We start from the raw sequence: 20,736 nt of genomic DNA on the forward strand, positions 1-20,736 counted from the left end.
GAAAACAAACTAATCAAACTAATTATTTATTATATATTTGTAAGGCATTAAAACTAAATAATTACAGAAATACAATACCTAAATGTATATGGTAAAATGATAAAATAGCACCTTAAAAAAGTAACAGATTAAAACTCTATAATACTTAAATATACTTAGATAAATATTTGACCTATACACTAAAACAAGCGAACCAGTTCACGATATTTCATTATTTTTGTTGAAAATATTAAAAATTATGTGTAACATCGATATATTTTATGTTGTTACGTAATAAAATTATTAACTTTCTCTGTTTTGAGCGAAAAAGGCGCTAAAATACAATGTTCCCTTTGATTTTATATTTTAATTTGTTACACTATTGCAATCAATGTGGTATTACATTTCTTCACCATCGCATCGTACTTTAATTGAGGTTTAATTAACTTATTTTACGAAATGTTAAGTACTGAATGTAGTTCTTGATTGCTTGTTCGCACTATCTGTAAACACAATACGGAACTATCATACGTAATCGACGTGAGATCATCGAAAACGATCGAATAAAGCTATGATTTGTTTGAATATGGAACGAACGCATCAGCAGGATTGTAAGATTAAAACAGCGAACCATCATTTCGCTTATTGGAACCGGCATTATTATTGCAAATAGTTTCACAAACCGCCGCAAAACTCGGCTCAGTGAAGATACAAATTGCTTTGTGGTCGGATAGCGAAATAAATTAACGATTCATCAGCCGGATTAGCCCCTACGTATTACCGGCGTCATTTTGTGCGCAACTGTGACAAAGTAATGACAATTGCAGTGGTTACATTATTTATGTGCGGCGTATACATTCTCTGTGTGATAATTACGGACGCATAAAAGTGTCCTTTGAAACGCATTTAGAACCGCTTCCGTTCTGTACGTTCGTGTAAAAACTAAGTTTCACACTTGAGTCAGCCGGGACCGGGAGAGTGGGCGATTATCCGGTGAAATGAGCGGAGATGACAGCGTATTAGTCGGCGCGATGTCGCGTCTCAAGTGGGGGCCGTGAATTGCCCTTATGGCTTTAAGTACCTGATTTCACAATAAGGGTTTGGGCGCAGCTACCCTCCTGAAGTAATTGGCTCAAGTGGGCTCATGGCAATGAAGTGGCAGATATCACAGCGGTTTAACTCCTCAGTGGGGGCGGCCTCTGGGTACCTACTTGGAGCCGTTGTTTTTTTATTTGAATATTTTTTTAAATTAATGCATGTGAGAGAACTAGAGCTTTATGAATGTGTAATTTTTTTAAAGAATAACCTTCATTGACATAACTATTCGATACTTTTTATCGATTTTTTATATTTTTAATCGATACCTAACCAAGATAAATTTTATCCTGGTTATGGGTACTTAGTTTCTTACTGAGCTATATAGGAGAATATGATAAAAATCACAATTAACCTTTAAAAAGTATAGGTACAATTTTTCTTTAACTTTTCCACTTACTTGAGGTTTGATATTAATTATAACGTTTTATACTGCATTTTACACAGTACAATATTTAATCCTTTTAATAATAATTCTGAAATATGTGTCTAATAACTTTTTCTTGCCTATGCGGGTTAAGAAACTAGTTTTGATTGATTATGTGAAAATACACACACAACTTAAAAATGCACGGACACACGTAAACGGAAATATTCTCAAAAACTCTGTTTGTCTAGTTTTTATCTAGCATAAAAAAATATATTTGTCCCGAAAACACATCCTTGATTAAATGCAGTTTTAATATTGTAACAAAGACTCGTAGAGCTCAGGTACCAAAACAGATTTTTACACTTTAGCATAGATTGTTGCCAAAATCGCGAAACTCTCAGGTGGAGAGCTCTCGAGATACGACTATCTGACTCATCCACTCTATCCTCGTGTTGTCCTATCTGTGATGATAACGAGAACAGGTCAGGTGATAAACAATGCTCTGTTTGTCTAGTAATTAACAATCAGTCGGTCTTGAGATGCTATTTGCCCTACTTTAATCAACATTATCACCTTCAGTCTGGTGCAATGTTTGATTATAGATAAGCGACTGTTAATTAAATACTTGTCACAATGGAGGAGCTGGTGACGTCTCGGGAGTCAAGTAGTCTGCTGCAATCCTCACTAAAGCTAAGATTAATACGCGTTAATGCTAGGAAATACCAATTTCTAAATATTTGGATGAGATTTTTGATGGATTTCTTAATGTTAAACACTACTGATATTAAGTTTCTTTTTAAAGAACATTATTAGATAAAATTAAAAACTGTTAATGCTAGCCTTCGGTATGTCCGACAATATCTCGAACTGACCTAGAGTCTTGAAATATTTGCAAGAATCTTCATTTCCATATGGCTTAGACAACTTAGAGTTCATTTATAACACATGCCACTCCAGTGAATTTGGCTGAAGCGAAAATTTGTATATTGGCATTATGGTTAACCGCAATGGTAACGAGAAAATTGTAGAATAAATAAATCTACAAACAAACTAAGTATATTGATGTAACATTTTAACATGTAGCTATAGACTTGAAATTTTGCATACAGCCTCAGTGAAGTATGTTACGCGACACGTTTTGTGTCGTACTTCTACCTTGTTAACTTATTTCAGTAAATTTTATATGTTTCGGTAAAATATTTAAAACATAATAATTTATGATTATTTTGGTAAAAGAAACGCATAACAAATATGTAGATTTAAGGTGACATATTCTGATCACGATGGAGCAGGCAGCCGCGGCAATGACTTACGAAGGTTTGGACTGTTGTATAAAACTCGCTTTCTATAGAATTCTGGTCAAATTGGAGTGGAATAAATATAGTAAACTATAAAAGCGCCGGCCCGCCCTCTCTATCGCCCCCCGGACACAGATTGCCTCCAAGCTTTACGTCCTTATCTCCAAGTCCTATGTGGCTTTCAGCTCCCTATTTTCAACAACTCATATTTTAGCGATTTTATTTATCCAGAACACATTGTGGCCGAGATTCTCTGTGGTCTTTGTTGGAAATCGCTTTCAACTTCTGATTTAACTCACCTCTTTCTTATCATTCTCCGGCTTTAATTTCAATATTAAAAATTCTGTATTTGAAAAATGTTTTATGCTCGTTAGTACAGTATTAAATTTAAACCATCTATACTAATTTTGAAATTATAAATTACAAAAATTTTAAACAATTTTAAATTATTTGCGAAATACTTTAAACGCTTTAATGATACTTTTCATACTAATAGACTAACGAAGCATAATAACTAGACGTTACTAACTATTATTGACGAATAAAAAGCGATTCTTAAATATTTATTAATGATTAATTGCTAAATACTTTAAACGCGTTAATGATCATTTTCTTACTAATAGACTAACGTAACCTATTAACTATACATTATAACTATTATTTACAAATAGAAAGTGACTGTTAAATATTTATTATTGATTAATTTGGTGCGTCAAAATCTATTAATCTCCCATAGTCAGAAACCCATTTCAAACACTTTTAACAAATTGATCTTTTATTTTTGCACGTTTTGTATAATCATAACCGAAACGTATTACCTTACATATGTGTTGGTTATGAATAAAGTTTGTAATCAATAAATTAAATCAATCAAAACAAATAAATACTTTAAATACTTCTTATTTTTGAGGCCTATTGACTATCAAGGTGTCTTTGTCAGATACTTTACAAAGAGTATATACAAAAAGTTTCTTTTTAATTTTATAATAATTTTTAGAAATATGTATGTGATTTTAGTACTAACATGCTCTTAGCTGTTTAGTCTGTAATAATTTGGAGTTATTCTATACAATGTACAGTTTTAAATATATATTTTCTTATCTTCGCGAAAGCAATATAAGAGGTTGTAACGATAAATCTTCTAGATTTTATAAATGTTATATTGTGTTTATTTGATTTATATAATATAATTCCCATGCGTTAAAATATCTTGGTGTGGTAAAATTTTTAATTATTTCTAATTTATTTGATATCGTATGTCCATAGAATGATAATATTTTATAAAACATGCCTTTATTTGTAATATGTACAATATATACAAGTGAACATGAGCTGTTCTGTTCCGAGTTGCTCATTTAAGGACACTCACCTCCTGATTATAATAAAACCAAACAATAATCATGTGAGTTCTAAAATGATAGGTAATATTCACATGTACTTTTCACTTGATAAACCCGGGATTAGAGTTTGAGCGACTACCTTGATCAACGATTATCTAGCCTTTAAAATAAAAAGTTACAAGAATTAAAGTAAAAAATACCAATACACGCTTTATCTTCGCCATGTACAACGTTAATATGTAATTATGTGACAGAGCCAGACAGGCTTGAGACAATTTTAGTTTTAGCTTCATAAGAATAATGTTAAACTTCTCACACTTTTACGAACTTTCCGTTTAGCTGTAGGATTATGGAAAGTTACTTATTTGCTGAATACGCATCCAAACTATTGTTAATCTGAATAATATTATAAATTAATCAGTTATTATTATAAATTATATCAGTTACTAAGAAACAAAATTTAATGTAAATTTTCTTGTACGTCATTGTTAGGTATACGCAAAGTAAACACATAAAAAGAAAACTAAAGAACTAAACTAAATAAAACAGTGTTTGGTTCTACTTATAGAGTAGTACTCAAGGTGGTTTAAGTACAGCCTGCTCTTTAATAATTAAAATAATTATTGTTACCCTATTCTGCAGTATTCACTCTTACGCACATTTACATAAATAGAATTTATGTCAATTAAAATGTAACGGCGCTGTAGGCAATTGAGATACTTCTCGCGGGTTGCATTGCACCCCTTTGTAAGGCGCTGCAGAAATGTTGACAGCTTGTGTTTTACAAACTATTGTTCTGAAAAATTACATTCAATTATTAGTTTTAATTTAAATCTTGCTTAAATGGAATGTAATTATTATTAGTAAAATGACTATAATGCGTGTCTTCTCGGTTTTTATGCCATTTTTACGATTATTAAAGCAATTACCCGTTATAAAACAGGTTTGTTACTGAAATTAACGATATATTAAAAGTCTTTAACAGGTTTTTACACATTTGACACCATGGTATTATTTAGCAGTTATAAAAGTTGGCTTGTTGCGTCAGTACGAAATTTCTTAATCAGTAATCGCAAATCTTTATAATACAAATATTTACAAAAATATAAGGAGGCCTTATGGATTGATTGAGGCCGCTTGGAGTTTTGATTTTTGTCAAATGATACTTTTTAAATTTGATCATAATTATAATTTGAATATAATTAAATTTTAACTTGTATTTTTAAAGAACTACTTTGTATGCCGCATCAAATTTGTATAATAAAAGAATCTTTAAATTATATTTTTCTAAATAGTTTTTAGTTTTGTTTAAATCACTTTTATGACAAAAACTTAACTGAGATTTTTTCAGGAATTGTATGTTTTTAGAATAAACGCCTGGGTAAAGAAGGCAACAATAACTTTGGCCTTCAAGGGAACTTGGCTGTAAAGGGCATTGATGTGTGTTTGCAGATGTTCCTGAGGGACGGCGCGACCACATCTCCATGGAAAAGAGGCCGTGTTGACTCGATGTTTGGGTGTTGACAAACACGGTCATCCCGGCACCGCCGCCCGCTCGCCCGCCACTTCGACTAACCTCTTGTTGTCCCACGTTTGTTTGTTTTTTATGCCCTTTGTACTGGATTTCGGGCCGCTTTTAGTTTCCCCACCGCCAACGTGATCACCTTACACGTGTCTCGCAGCTTACACACTCTAGATCTTCTGTATTACTCTTGTGTATGAGACGCGAACATAAATGTCCGCTCTTAGATGCTTATTCCATGTAGCGGGTTACTTAATCCTTAAAAGTACATCTCCTATATAAAAGTTTTAACAAAACAAAAAACATTAGTTGACAAAAGAATCAACACCTCGATAAATGAAAATGTTTGTGTAGTGATACTGTGCTTATATACTGTTAATTTATTTCTGTATCAGAGTTATATATATATTTTGTTTTCGTTACAACATTATATATAGTCCAAAATAGTAACATTAAAAAATGCAACTAATACAAATGAGATATTTTTTTAAACACTTTAAGTGCTATGCAATATACTGTTAAGAGCCAGCTGCACTAGTGGCCATCTTAAATTAGTTATTTTGAATAATTTTTATTCTCTTATTTTTTGTCCTAAAGTTATGGTGGATATTTATTTTTAATTTTATTTAATTTCGAATTAGGGTCTCGTTCTAAAGATAACATATACTTAACACGCACTAACGCTTTTTGGATTTTTCTGTCTTATATCGGCTAACGTTAAACACGTGTTTAATGCAAAGATTAAATTTACCATAGACTTTGTCAAGCCAATGAATTTGGTAAGATCTTGCGTGGGCAATGAATGTGCTCCGTCCACAAAAGACACGTTGAATACACTGTTCCTGTACATTAATGTATGTTCAGTTGTCCATATGAACAAACTGTCTCCCCGCTGCGTTGTTTGCATGTACTGGTGGGAAGATGGCGGCCACGAGGAGGAGGGGGGTGGTCAGTCCCGCCTCCCCCCCTCCACGCGTTATCAGCCAAGGTCACGACGTGATTTACACCCTCTCCCCCCATCGCGAGACGACTCGGGTGATAAACCTGCCTCTGAACATGTCGGAGGCGCCAAGGCCTCGGCCAGTTTTATAGGTGGCCTGTCATCACCGCTCGCACTCTGAACCACCGGATGCCGCCGCTCTGCGCCTGGAATAGGTCCAGCCACATCGCCACAAATTTACACCCGTGTCTTTTGGACATCTGTTTAAAAATCACTTAAAATAGCACTTCACTCTCATACAGGTTATGTTTGCATGTTTTTGTGTCCAGACATATCGGAATTACTGTAGACCTTGTAGGTACTTTTGATGTTGTTCATAATGTAAAGAAACGATGTAGTGAAGTCTAGATTATCGTAAAACCAGCGATTATTGGAGATTTCAATATGTATATAGTAAGAATTTGCTTCTTATTAGTTTTGACATTACAATATTTGTAGCACCAGATAGAAGATGTGGTCAAGTCTCACAAGTATCAGTGTTATCCAATATGCGAGTTACCCTACTCTAGACCAATACAACTGCTTGTAGACCTTCTGATTCGGGATCTATTAGTGTTACAAAAAATATGAAATAGATATTCATAGTGTGGACCTTTGCATTGAAACCAAGAAGCCCTCTTTAAGAAACCACTTAAAGTTAAAGGCTCGGACTGAAAATTATTTCAACTCCGCTTAAAAACGAGCAAGATTAATATTACCTTCTTTGGCCATTTACATTAAATAGGATATAATATAATTTTATATATAATATAATATACTTTACAAACCTCAGCAGAAATGTACTCGTTTGGAGTGACAGTACTGTTGTAAATATTTAAAAATCCACGATGTTTTCTGTTATCATTTAAGAATATATTCTGCATATTCTAAGCGATGATATTACATCATTTTGGTTCCTTGTAATGACGACATTGATTACTTTTATAATTCATCTCTGATATATGTACACAATTTAAGATTTAAGTTTGTCCACTGGAAAAAAAATGAAAATTGATATAAAAATCTTACTTTAACAATACCATGACTATTAAAAATTAAGGACTGTCAGTATGGTTTTAAATGTCAACCATTTGTGTTTGGGCATTTTAAGCAAATCTGCCAGATCATTAAGCAAATTTGCGAGTTATTTCTTAACTATCCGTATCCGTAAGAAAGAGATTGGGTGTTCTCATGACATTGCACTAAACTTCAGGAGGATTCCTTACACAAAAAGAAGTAAAAAATGTTCCTATGCCTGACCATATGACAAGTAGCCAACTTGTTTCCGCCTTTTATGTCTGAACGTATGTATATTTTAACTTTTAAAATTTATTACATAACATTTTGAGTATTAGCATTGTTATTTTGTATACTTATTTGCCTTAATAAAACTTATTTACTATAGATAAATGAACGAGACAGACAACGTAGAAATAATGGCTGTTTTAAACAATTTACACCAATATAACAAAAACAGAAGTAGAAGCAAAGAGGTATAGAATGTACGCCATAAAGTAACAATGTGTTTCATAACTTATTTAGTAAAATCGGTAAAAGGCAACCGAGAAAAATAAATGTTTATTTTACACTTGCTTTGGTTTAATTTTTTTATTACAATAAACCATAATATGTTATGGTACAATTATTCTTCTCTATAAATCAATAATTTCGTACTCAAACAAACATGAAACATTTACAAACACAATTAACCGTGATAAATACGAGTACAGTAAAAATGTATTTCATCAGTTCAGTTCATTTAGTTAGCTTTGATCCAATTTAATAAATAAGTACCATATTTTCTGTCGTTTTATGGCATACTTTTTAGGTGCTCGTGCTGCTACTTCTGTTTTGTGTAATTTGATGTAAATTTTGTTAATGTCAGCCATTTTGAAACTACTCGTACTTAAACTTTTCCCTTATTTTTAGAGCGAGAGATAACAGTTTTTAGGATGAACAGGTATTCTCAATGCATCATCAGGTGAACAACTGAGTGCACTACGAGGTTTTACAAAGCGAACTCAAAGCACGGCGGAGTAACCGAGTTTTCTTCATACAACGTAGCTATGGTGGGTAGAGTCGAGTTATGATAATACTTCTCTATCTAGACTACACTGGATAGCTGCTGGGTAACGGGACTGAACTCCATTGTAGATTGGGTGTATCTGATGTCAAAACGATGCAACGAGTTCGTTTGGAACGTCTTCGTTCGCGACTTTTTATGGATCTTTCCAGACAAACGTGGACTCCAGATTTACAGGAGTCAATCTTCACCAATGGCATATTTCAGATGTTGCACTAGAGAGATGAAGGTGAAGTAGGCTTAACTCAATATTCACATTGAATTAACCCTTCTCACCGTAGTTACATTATAATATGTAGAAGAATGTTATTGGGTTTTGCGGTACCACGTCTGAGTTTTACAGTTTAAAAATTAAAATATACCTGTTTCTATCGTTAAATCTTATTATATTATGATTCAACCAAACGAATAATTATATAAGAAGTTACAGTTGGCGAAATGGGTCTATTTATTCAAGCAATGGTTAGCATTTAGAAGAAAATGTCTGAGAAAAAAGCAATAAATTACGTATTTTACATTTTTGTAACATACCAGTGATTTCATTTTATGATTTAAACATAATATGAGAATATAGCGTCAGTTGTAACCTTGAACGCCCCCCCAGGCGGAGACTCGGCGAGACGTCAACCAGACGTTGGTCTTAGTACATGGCTCGTTGTAAGAAGTGGTGCAAAAACCGACGTCGCGGTCGCGAACTGAGGAGAGCGAAGGGAGCTGGGCTATTAATCAAGCGCCGGCGCCGCCCCCGGCAAAAACATTGCCACTCAGCGGGGACTAAACATAGCTCTGGCCGGGCCGGCTCGCCTAGGAGATCGTGTGCGGGGAATCTGGCGAACTCTGGACCAGCAGGACATATATATGCTCTATAATGTGATCTAAGTTTAAAGTAGTTGTAAACTTTGAGGCACTGAAAAAATTACGAATAAGCATAAAATGTTAAATTTTGGAGAACTTAACTGATTTGCTGCAATAAAGCTCAACAATTTATGGACACACTAAGTACATCCTTCGTTTTCAGGCTTACGCGGCCAGTGCCATCTAACATTGTTTTCCGGATCGTACAGCGTCGAAATATTGATCACACGTTCAAATAAATACTTGACATATCTCGGAGCCACATACTAAATAGAAACTACCAATAATACACATCGCTAGTAAAAGTGAGTTGATACGTGATTGGCCGAAACCTTACTAAATATTTCAAGAATCCTGAGAGTGGGGTGTGGATAGTAAAACCTTTGGATTGTGTGCAACCTCTTGGTGTTTAGTATGCCTTTAGATTTAGAATTCCCTACAACAAAGCGTGGTCGCTCGATGTTCAAAACTCGCCAAATCCAACATTGCCAGCGTATTAATTAACGAAAAGAAATAAGTATGGAACTGACTGGTAACCATAGCTGTGACTGCTGTGGAGTACGAGTACACTTGACTTTCACTTGTAGGAGAAGTGGACTGATCACGTGATCCCGTACAGCCCCTAAAGCTCTGGTGTTAATTTTTTCCATCTAATGAAGTTCATAATTAATTAAGAAGTAGAGTTAGACGCTTGACAATAATACACGTCGTCACCACTTACTACATACCGGGCTTAAACAGTGCATCAATGTATCAGAATGTTACAGAGAACGTTCAGTTCCATAATGTTAAATTGAAAATCAAACCTGATTCCAATTAATTATCCCTCTGATTCCTTCAAAATTGCATGAGCTGCTTAGAAAATTCCTCAAGGCTCAATATTGGGTCCTTTTCTTTTTTCCTCTTAGTATAGGATTTACCATCCAATATTAACAAAGTTATTATTTGCTATTCTGTTATACTGTTGGTGTATCCTTCATTGTCGATCAACTGGTTCTATGCTATGGCGTCTGATAATGCCACACGCTCAGTGTCATATAAAACCTCATTATAGTTCAGACAACCACAATTAAGTTCCCCTTCCTCGTGTCTTTTGTGTCCTTGTCGGAAACGGTTGATTAAAATGTGAACGAACTCAAAAAGTAATCCTTATTCTAGATTTCGAGGGGGGAAATAGTTTTTTTAACTAAAAAAGGAGCTTTTTTCAACCCTCAAGATTTCAGGAGTCAAGTCTGAAACAGCGTCAGCTACTCACCACCCCTGCCCCTGTCAACAATAGCTACGTTACGTGTGAATATGGTCTTCAACATGTACTGCTTACCACTGAAAATATTAATTAATAGAATACGAATAAGAATGTCATAACAAAATAAATGGTTAACCAAATACTGAAAATTCTTATATCTTTACACTATACTTAGAGTAACAATATGTCAGTAATCAGTCATGCTCCAGAATGAGTGCTTAAAGAACAACACACTCACCTTCTCCTGCTGTAGCTGCTGCTTCATCGCTATGGCTCGTTTCTTATCCTTACACCGTTTGTTCTGGAACCAGACCCTGATGACCCGTGGACTAAGTCCCGTCATCTCCACCAGTTGCTCCTTCATGAGAGCGTCGGGCCGCGGGTTGGCGTTGTAGCAGGTGCGGAGGGTGTGCAGTTGCTTCTCGTTCAGAACGGTGCGCACCCTGGTCGGCTTGCCGTCCGAAGACACCTTGGTCGACCCGCCGCCCCTGCCTCCGTCCCTCCCTGACTTGGAGCCTGACTCTGACGAATCTGAAACATTCATCCGATACGGTCAAGTTAGTTTTCGGAAGAACAACGAAAGTGTTTCCATTAAAACCCAACAAGCAAACCCGATGATTCTATATCCTCATTATAGCTATATTGGTTTTTCAGCTGAATATAGACGCACGACACCGTTTCATGCAATTTAAAGGTGTGTAGAAGTGGAGGTTTAATAAGATATCTTTTAGGAAGTACCTCTTAGGAAGCACAATAAACTTACTCTTTCAACCTTTCTTTCAGCAATAAGGACTTATCAGCTGAAATATATGACCATAATGCATCGAATCTGAAAGTAAACAAAAAATTCTATGGTTATGCCATATTTTAACGCACTCGATTAGGATTATAATAACTAAATTAAGTACACAGCATTCACTACACACAATATGTCTGTTAGTAACAGGTAAAAAATTTTAAATAGCCTATAATTAAGAAAGAAAGGTATATAATTGTAATTCATTCGTGCATAAGTGAAATATTGTTTCAACTCATTTTTTTTGTACCCAGTATGAATAACATTTCTCCCTACAATGTAAACTTCAGTTATAACCGCTCGGGGAGTAATCGACCAAGTTTCACTCCATTGTAGACTGATCCAGATTATCCTAAACCTATTTAACAGTCAAAACACGGATCCCCGTCGCTCCGGATCAAGCAGAGACCCCTCGGCACCGTGGGCGACCCAATATGTGCAGTGAATAACACAGCTGATTAAGCAACAACAGCCGCGAGATCGGGTAGGCGGTGGCGTGAATCTGGGCAGTGACAGTTGACGCCTTCCCAGGCGCTAATCCCGTGACTAAGTCCGAGTGGGAACCCACATGTGCACGGGCAGGGTAGGGCACGTTGAGACTCGGGCATGTTGACACAGGCGTTCATATATGCGGCGTCACATACTGAGGCAGTCAGGGTGGAGGTGGGGTTACAACCATATATTTCAAACTATTAAAATAGGTTTTATTTGAGTTTGAAAAAAGAAAGAGATTTCTCAAAAAATTTCCAAATATGTATATAAACACATATACATATATACATATATATATATATATAATATACATATATATATATATATATATATATATATATAATTATTATTTTAACAATTATTACATGCATTTGTTCAATGCAAGATTTCCAGACACAAGTGTTTGTCGTGGTTACCTTAAAATATATTCCTAATTGTGTATACTAATAAATAGAAGATTTTATTAAAGGAAAAGCTAGTCTCCTGTTGACCTTATCCTGCGCCTTCCCATGAGCCATTGACCTGTGCGAGTGGCGTATCGCAATGAATACGGGGGAGAGTCGGTAAATCAGTCTACAAGCTCGACAGGGCAACTATAAAAAGGGAAATGGCAAAAGATATAATTTTTATGCCGAGCTATCTCTAATATAGATCTAACAATATGAGGTACTTGCGAAGTCAAAGAGGATTACATAAATTGATTGTTGTTAATTAAAGCCCAACACTTGATACGATTGAGAAGTACATAAAACCCGACATCTTGAGCTGCACTCACTAAACGTTCACGGGCTCCGAACATTCTTCTACAACAAATATATACCAGTCACAGGAATTGGGGACAGTTTTGGCTAATTGGGTAGTTGTACGAGTTGTAAAATTTTGTGGGAGAAAGTGCGGTTGATGAGAGTAGACACCGCCGTGCCGCTACCTTCCTGGAATCCTGCCATACCTTCTGCGATGGGCTCTTGCAAGTCTGGGCAGAGGCCAAAGTGTCTTCTTATTACAGTTGCAGTACTTCAATTACATTTTAGAATAGTACGCCACCGCCGTGCCACTACCTTCCTGGAATCCTGCCATACCTTCTTCGTTGGTCTCTTGCAAGTCTGGGCAGAGGTCAAAATGTCTTTTCATTACAGGTGCAGTACTTCAATTACAATTTAGAAGAATACGACATCACCGTGCCACTAGCTTTCTGGAATCATGTCATACTTTCTTCGATGGGTTCTTGTACGTCCGGGCAAAGGCCAAAGTGTCTTCTCATTAAAGTTGAATGACCTCAATTACAGTTTAAAAAGTAAGAACCCACCGTGCCGTTAACTTCTTGGAATCCTGCCATACCTTCTTCGTTGGTCTCTTGCAAGTCTGGGCAGAGGTCAAAGTGTCTTCTCATTACAGTTGAATGACCTCAATTACAGTTTAAAAAATAAGAACCCACCGTGCCGTTAACTTCCTGGAATCATGTCATACCTTCTTCAATTGGTTCTTGTACGGCTAGGCTGAGACCAAAGTGTCTTTTCTTTACAGTTGCATGACTTCAATTACAGTTTAAAAAGTATGACACATCCGTGCCGTTAACTTCCTGGAATCCTGCCATACCTACGATTTGTTCCCGCACGTACGAGTGCAGGCCAAAGAGTCATCTTATTACATTTGTAGTACTTCAGTTACAGTTTAGAAAAATATTTTAAATATTAACAATAAAATTAATAATTTAACTAGTGAAAAGGGTTAGATGTGAAACAGGTTCAATTTAATAAAAAAGACAATTTGAGAAACAGAAATGAGTGTGGTATCCACCCATAATATTTTAAAAGAGTATTGGGGTGTTTGTGTATTTCTGAAGTCTATAAGTTTCATAACGAATGAGAAATTGTTTTACGAAAACCGGCTTGACTTTTAAAAATGTCACATAATGTGACAACAGGTTATTATTTTCATTAAGTCATTGTATAAATTTCCAACAGCACAAGGAGACAAAAGGGGGGGGGATGGAATAAGCAGAAAAGGAAGTGGAGTAAAGAATAACCGCTGGTACCCCTGTTTAAAATGTTGCGTTCGATTTTGGTTTGGGTAAATATATTTTTTATTAATAGATATTTCAGATAATTTCCATGAATAAATAAAAATAGGTTTTATATCATTCCACGTCAAATTAAATATAAATGAAGTAAGATATTTAGGCAATTTTTTAATCAAGTCGTAATAAAAAGACATTTTTACATGAGCTCCAAATGTTAAACATTTTTTCTTAACGAAATTAATTTCTATATAGGTATATATGTATATGATCTAAATCATACTCCCTATAGCAGTAGACTACTCATTACATGCTGTACAAATTTCACATTTTCCTACATGTCCAACTTGGAATCCCTCTAATTTCATGTGGAAAGTTAAAAACTGTTTTAAATAATTCTTATGTGTTCAGGGAATATACAAACCCTACATCGATTGCACCACCCTTACACCGTAGTCTTATGTATAAGTAGGAATACCCTATATAGAAGATAGACTGGCTGCCTATTCCTTCAGCAATCCTGAGGGGGGTTTCATATCTTTTCCTTAAAAAGTAGAAAAGAACCCACAATCAAAGAGACCAAAAACCGCACTATAATGTTAACCCTGGTTTTACTACCACATATTCCACCGAAGCGATTTTAAGCACTTCTAATTTTAAGGGTTAAAATTAAATAACAAAGAACCAATACGAAAGAAACCAAAGCCGTCCGCCTTAAACATATTGTTTTGGGCCTAATATTGGGGAGGACGTAGCCTATGAAGGATCCATAGGGTATTTGTAATGCTATACATTTTAATAGATATCATTGATCCAAAGTTAACTATGTTGTTTACAATTCTACCTAAAGCAGGGTCAAGCAGAATACTTTCACTCCTAATGTCAGTGGTGTGAGTGGTTCACACACATTGAGGTTGTGTGCTATGCGACTATGTAGTTTACAATTCTACCTAAAGCAGGGTCAAGCAGAATACTTTCACTCCTAATGTCAGTGGTGTGAGTGGTTCACACACATTGAGGTTGTGTGCTATGCGACTATGTAGTTTACAATTCTACCTAAAGCAGGGTCAAGCAGAATACTTTCACTCCTAATGTCAGTGGTGTGAGTGGTTCACACACATTGAGGTTGTGTGCTATGCGACTATGTAGTTTACAATTCTACCTAAAGCAGGGTCAAGCAGAATACTTTCACTCCTAATGTCAGTGGTGTGAGTGGTTCACACACATTGAGGTTGTGTGCTATGCGACTATGTAGTTTACAATTCTACCTAAAGCAGGGTCAAGCAGAATACTTTCACTCCTAATGTCAGTGGTGTGAGTGGTTCACACACATTGAGGTTGTGTGCTATGCGACTATGTAGTTTACAATTCTACCTAAAGCAGGGTCAAGCAGAATACTTTCACTCCTAATGTCAGTGGTGTGAGTGGTTCACACACATTGAGGTTGTGTGCTATGCGACTATGTAGTTTACAATTCTACCTAAAGCAGGGTCAAGCAGAATACTTTCACTCCTAATGTCAGTGGTGTGAGTGGTTCACACACATTGAGGTTGTGTGCTATGCGACTATGTAGTTTACAATTCTACCTAAAGCAGGGTCAAGCAGAATACTTTCACTCCTAATGTCAGTGGTGTGAGTGGTTCACACACATTGAGGTTGTGTGCTATGCGACTATGTAGTTTACAATTCTACCTAAAGCAGGGTCAAGCAGAATACTTTCACTCCTAATGTCAGTGGTGTGAGTGGTTCACACACATTGAGGTTGTGTGCTATGCGACTATGTAGTTTACAATTCTACCTAAAGCAGGGTCAAGCAGAATACTTTCACTCCTAATGTCAGTGGTGTGAGTGGTTCACACACATTGAGGTTGTGTGCTATGCGACTATGTAGTTTACAATTCTACCTAAAGCAGGGTCAAGCAGAATACTTTCACTCCTAATGTCAGTGGTGTGAGTGGTTCACACACATTGAGGTTGTGTGCTATGCGACTATGTAGTTTACAATTCTACCTAAAGCAGGGTCAAGCAGAATACTTTCACTCCTAATGTCAGTGGTGTGAGTGGTTCACACACATTGAGGTTGTGTGCTATGCGACTATGTAGTTTACAATTCTACCTAAAGCAGGGTCAAGCAGAATACTTTCACTCCTAATGTCAGTGGTGTGAGTGGTTCACACACATTGAGGTTGTGTGCTATGCGACTATGTAGTTTACAATTCTACCTAAAGCAGGGTCAAGCAGAATACTTTCACTCCTAATGTCAGTGGTGTGAGTGGTTCACACACATTGAGGTTGTGTGCTATGCGACTATGTAGTTTACAATTCTACCTAAAGCAGGGTCAAGCAGAATACTTTCACTCCTAATGTCAGTGGTGTGAGTGGTTCACACACATTGAGGTTGTGTGCTATGCGACTATGTAGTTTACAATTCTACCTAAAGCAGGGTCAAGCAGAATACTTTCACTCCTAATGTCAGTGGTGTGAGTGGTTCACACACATTGAGGTTGTGTGCTATGCGACTATGTAGTTTACAATTCTACCTAAAGCAGGGTCAAGCAGAATACTTTCACTCCTAATGTCAGTGGTGTGAGTGGTTCACACACATTGAGGTTGTGTGCTATGCGACTATGTAGTTTACAATTCTACCTAAAGCAGGGTCAAGCAGAATACTTTCACTCCTAATGTCAGTGGTGTGAGTGGTTCACACACATTGAGGTTGTGTGCTATGCGACTATGTAGTTTACAATTCTACCTAAAGCAGGGTCAAGCAGAATACTTTCACTCCTAATGTCAGTGGTGTGAGTGGTTCACACACATTGAGGTTGTGTGCTATGCGACTATGTAGTTTACAATTCTACCTAAAGCAGGGTCAAGCAGAATACTTTCACTCCTAATGTCAGTGGTGTGAGTGGTTCACACACATTGAGGTTGTGTGCTATGCGACTATGTAGTTTACAATTCTACCTAAAGCAGGGTCAAGCAGAATACTTTCACTCCTAATGTCAGTGGTGTGAGTGGTTCACACACATTGAGGTTGTGTGCTATGCGACTATGTAGTTTACAATTCTACCTAAAGCAGGGTCAAGCAGAATACTTTCACTCCTAATGTCAGTGGTGTGAGTGGTTCACACACATTGAGGTTGTGTGCTATGCGACTATGTAGTTTACAATTCTACCTAAAGCAGGGTCAAGCAGAATACTTTCACTCCTAATGTCAGTGGTGTGAGTGGTTCACACACATTGAGGTTGTGTGCTATGCGACTATGTAGTTTACAATTCTACCTAAAGCAGGGTCAAGCAGAATACTTTCACTCCTAATGTCAGTGGTGTGAGTGGTTCACACACATTGAGGTTGTGTGCTATGCGACTATGTAGTTTACAATTCTACCTAAAGCAGGGTCAAGCAGAATACTTTCACTCCTAATGTCAGTGGTGTGAGTGGTTCACACACATTGAGGTTGTGTGCTATGCGACTATGTAGTTTACAATTCTACCTAAAGCAGGGTCAAGCAGAATACTTTCACTCCTAATGTCAGTGGTGTGAGTGGTTCACACACATTGAGGTTGTGTGCTATGTAGTTTACAATTCTACCTAAAGCAGGGTCAAGCAGAATACTTTCACTCCTAATGTCAGTGGTGTGAGTGGTTCACACACATTGAGGTTGTGTGCTATGCGACTATGTAGTTTACAATTCTACCTAAAGCAGGGTCAAGCAGAATACTTTCACTCCTAATGTCAGTGGTGTGAGTGGTTCACACACATTGAGGTTGTGTGCTATGCGACTATGTAGTTTACAATTCTACCTAAAGCAGGGTCAAGCAGAATACTTTCACTCCTAATGTCAGTGGTGTGAGTGGTTCACACACATTGAGGTTGTGTGCTATGCGACATGTAAAATTGTTCTTGAATTACATTTTTATGTACCCTAATAGATATAAATTTGTGATCCAGTCGAGTACATGAGATGCATCTGGCATTAACATAAAATTAAGTACGTAAATACCTTCCATTCGTGAAAATCTTATTTTGTAAATCATTACATTATATTTATGTTTATCGAGGCAATAATTAATTATAAAGTACACAATCGTAAAAGGTTATCAATAATACGATTCTTTAATGTACAATATTAAAAATAGTAAAGGGTTGAGTTGATTTTCCAGTAGATAAACTACGCTAATGGTGTTACGCAAACAATAGTTTCACGTTCGTTACAATCACTATAATCTACAGTGTGACCCCTTTGAAGGAGGACTAATTAATAGCAGGCATGGGTCGTAAAGGGGCGGGCATTAAGCAAAACGGCCTTCGGAGGATGGGGCGAACTGGCTAAGAATAGTCGGGAAGCCGGTCACAGGGTGTGATAAACAAGGCGACAAACAACCGTACGAGGCCCCGGGGGCACAGTGACTAGCATGAGTTACGAGTTACGAGCGTCTCGCTTAGCAGAGATTACGGTTGCCAACAACCAGCCGCCAGGATCGTAATTTAAAGAAATTTAGAAGATAAAATTATTATGACAACACTAACACATAAATGTTCACAGATTCGTGCATCAGGCATTTAAGTACGTAAGTTATTACTGAAATTATGACGTGTTTAGATAGTAGTACGATATTTAAAGTATTAAAACTTAAATGACAAAAAGATGCATGATTGATAAATCAAGCTAATGCTTTAAACAAGAAAAATTAAAATTTGTACACCTTTTTACTACGTCACGTGTAAGTTTCTATGGAAAGTAAATGTTAATTACAACAGACAGTTTATTTTTTATATGACGTTTTTAACATAATAGTTTATGAAAACAAAATTATGGGAAAATTGTACGGACTGATTTTTGACAATGGGCAATCAATGACAATCGGGAATTTAGAGAATTGCATACAGAACGGGTAATGTAGCTTAGTTACAAAGTAGACGACCAAAGGTCATCTTAAGGAAAGGGGACAGCACCATGATAGACAATTCTGGAGAACCACCTGGAAGGTAGAAGGCCGGGAAGGTGGTGGGGCCAGGTGAGAAAGAACCTGAGAAGTTTGGTAAGAAGGAAAGAGGATGCAATATGCAGAGACATCTGGAGACAGTGTGTGAGCGAAACAATTTCGCCTTGAGAACCAATGGCCACGGCAGTAATTAAATAAGTAATCTGTTTTACCGCTACCAATCACTTAATAGTGAAGGAAATGTAATGAGAAATAACTGCCTACTAGGACTTTTAGAAAGTCCTAATTTATAATGTATACAAATATAATTCAATGTCTATTCAAAATGTTGGATTCAATGCAAGGACATGTTAAATTTTCGCTTTTCCACTCGTCATAATATTAATTTCACTGTATAAGTACAAGAAACAATTATTTTAAAACCATCAATAAACAAGCAACAACGGTCTTCTGTTGTCAAGTACAACTAGAGTAAATAGAAATAAAAATAAATACAGACATTGCTTACTCCATGTAGTAAGTAAATAAGTTATATTCCCTGGTAATTTATGCTTCGGTTTTGTGGTTTTATTACTCAAACATGAAGTGGGTTAGGTATAAAAACCTTAATTAAAAAATAACAATTTATAAAAACTATGCCTACAAAAATAAAACTTTCTATTTGTATAAAAGAATAGTATTCGTAAAAGAAAACCGTAAAACAAGTAACAAAGAAATATCGCAAATATCGGAGAAAAATAGTTCTTCAAGATTAAGCAATCCGAGATACATGATACAAGATACATTCAAACATTCAAAGCACAAGTTAGGTTTGAAATGATTACGTCTTACAGTACAACAAACAATCAAACTTTCCCCTAGTAATATAAAAGTTTTGCGACCTGCAGTGTGAAAGAATGTATAATGCGGGTTACAAGGTGTATAATCTGTAGCACATGTACTCACACATTTGATTTCTACTATTTTAAAATTAACTATATATAATAATAATAACAATCCAAATTCCCAAAACTAATACTAAAAATGCCCTACGGGCCCATCTAAATTTAATATATGGTATATATGTAAACTTGAGATATATTTAATATATTATGGAATTTCACGATATCATAAGCATAAATTTGTGGTAATTCCAATAAATGTATACGGACCGTAATGGAGGATGAAAGATTTCAGCGATGGGGCACGAAGAATGGGAACAAGAAGAAATACCACATCTTTTTACAATACGTTTACATATTTTTGTACAATTCTTCTAGGCTTAACCTGGCACTATAAAACCAAAGTACGAACAACATGCTGAATTAAAATAGTACCGTAGGTATTAACACTGGGGAGGGGGATTACTGCACGAAATGCCACAATATTTGATTTTTCCCATATAATTCAATATAGAAGCAAATAGCTCTTTTTGAGCCAAAATAGGGCAAACCTCTAAAATTATTAGTCTTTAAGTTAACGAAAAAACTAAAACCGTGTCCAAATATGCTAAGACATTCAATCAATCAATCCGAATACTTGTACATAAAAAGATGTATGGCAATTGATACATTTTACAGTGTTCACTACCAAAGTTTCCGAAAAAAAGATACCATAGAATTTAGATGATAGCACATTCTTAATGATAGTCTTGTTTCATTTTACTGTGTGGTGCCCGGAAAGTATTGAAGACGATGATATATGAAAACTCGATATATGGTGAAGTCTTAACAAAGAC

General features: G+C 36.0%; 1 protein-coding gene across 5 annotated transcripts in view; it reads right to left on the reverse strand.

Moving 5' to 3' along the window:
* The window catches only part of LOC124354917 (insulin gene enhancer protein isl-1), a 121,266-nt gene that overhangs the window by 22,353 nt on the left and 78,177 nt on the right, over nt 1-20,736 (reverse strand). For all 5 annotated transcript variants that reach the window (XM_046805724.1, XM_046805726.1, XM_046805723.1 and 2 more), the window contains exon 4: nt 11,006-11,298. In XM_046805724.1, the coding sequence (XP_046661680.1) occupies nt 11,006-11,298 (293 nt within the window). The remainder of the gene's footprint in view (nt 1-11,005; nt 11,299-20,736) is intronic.

The sequence above is a fragment of the Homalodisca vitripennis genome, chromosome 2, assembly GCF_021130785.1.
Source record: "Homalodisca vitripennis isolate AUS2020 chromosome 2, UT_GWSS_2.1, whole genome shotgun sequence".
Classification (NCBI taxonomy): Eukaryota; Metazoa; Arthropoda; class Insecta; order Hemiptera; family Cicadellidae; genus Homalodisca; species Homalodisca vitripennis.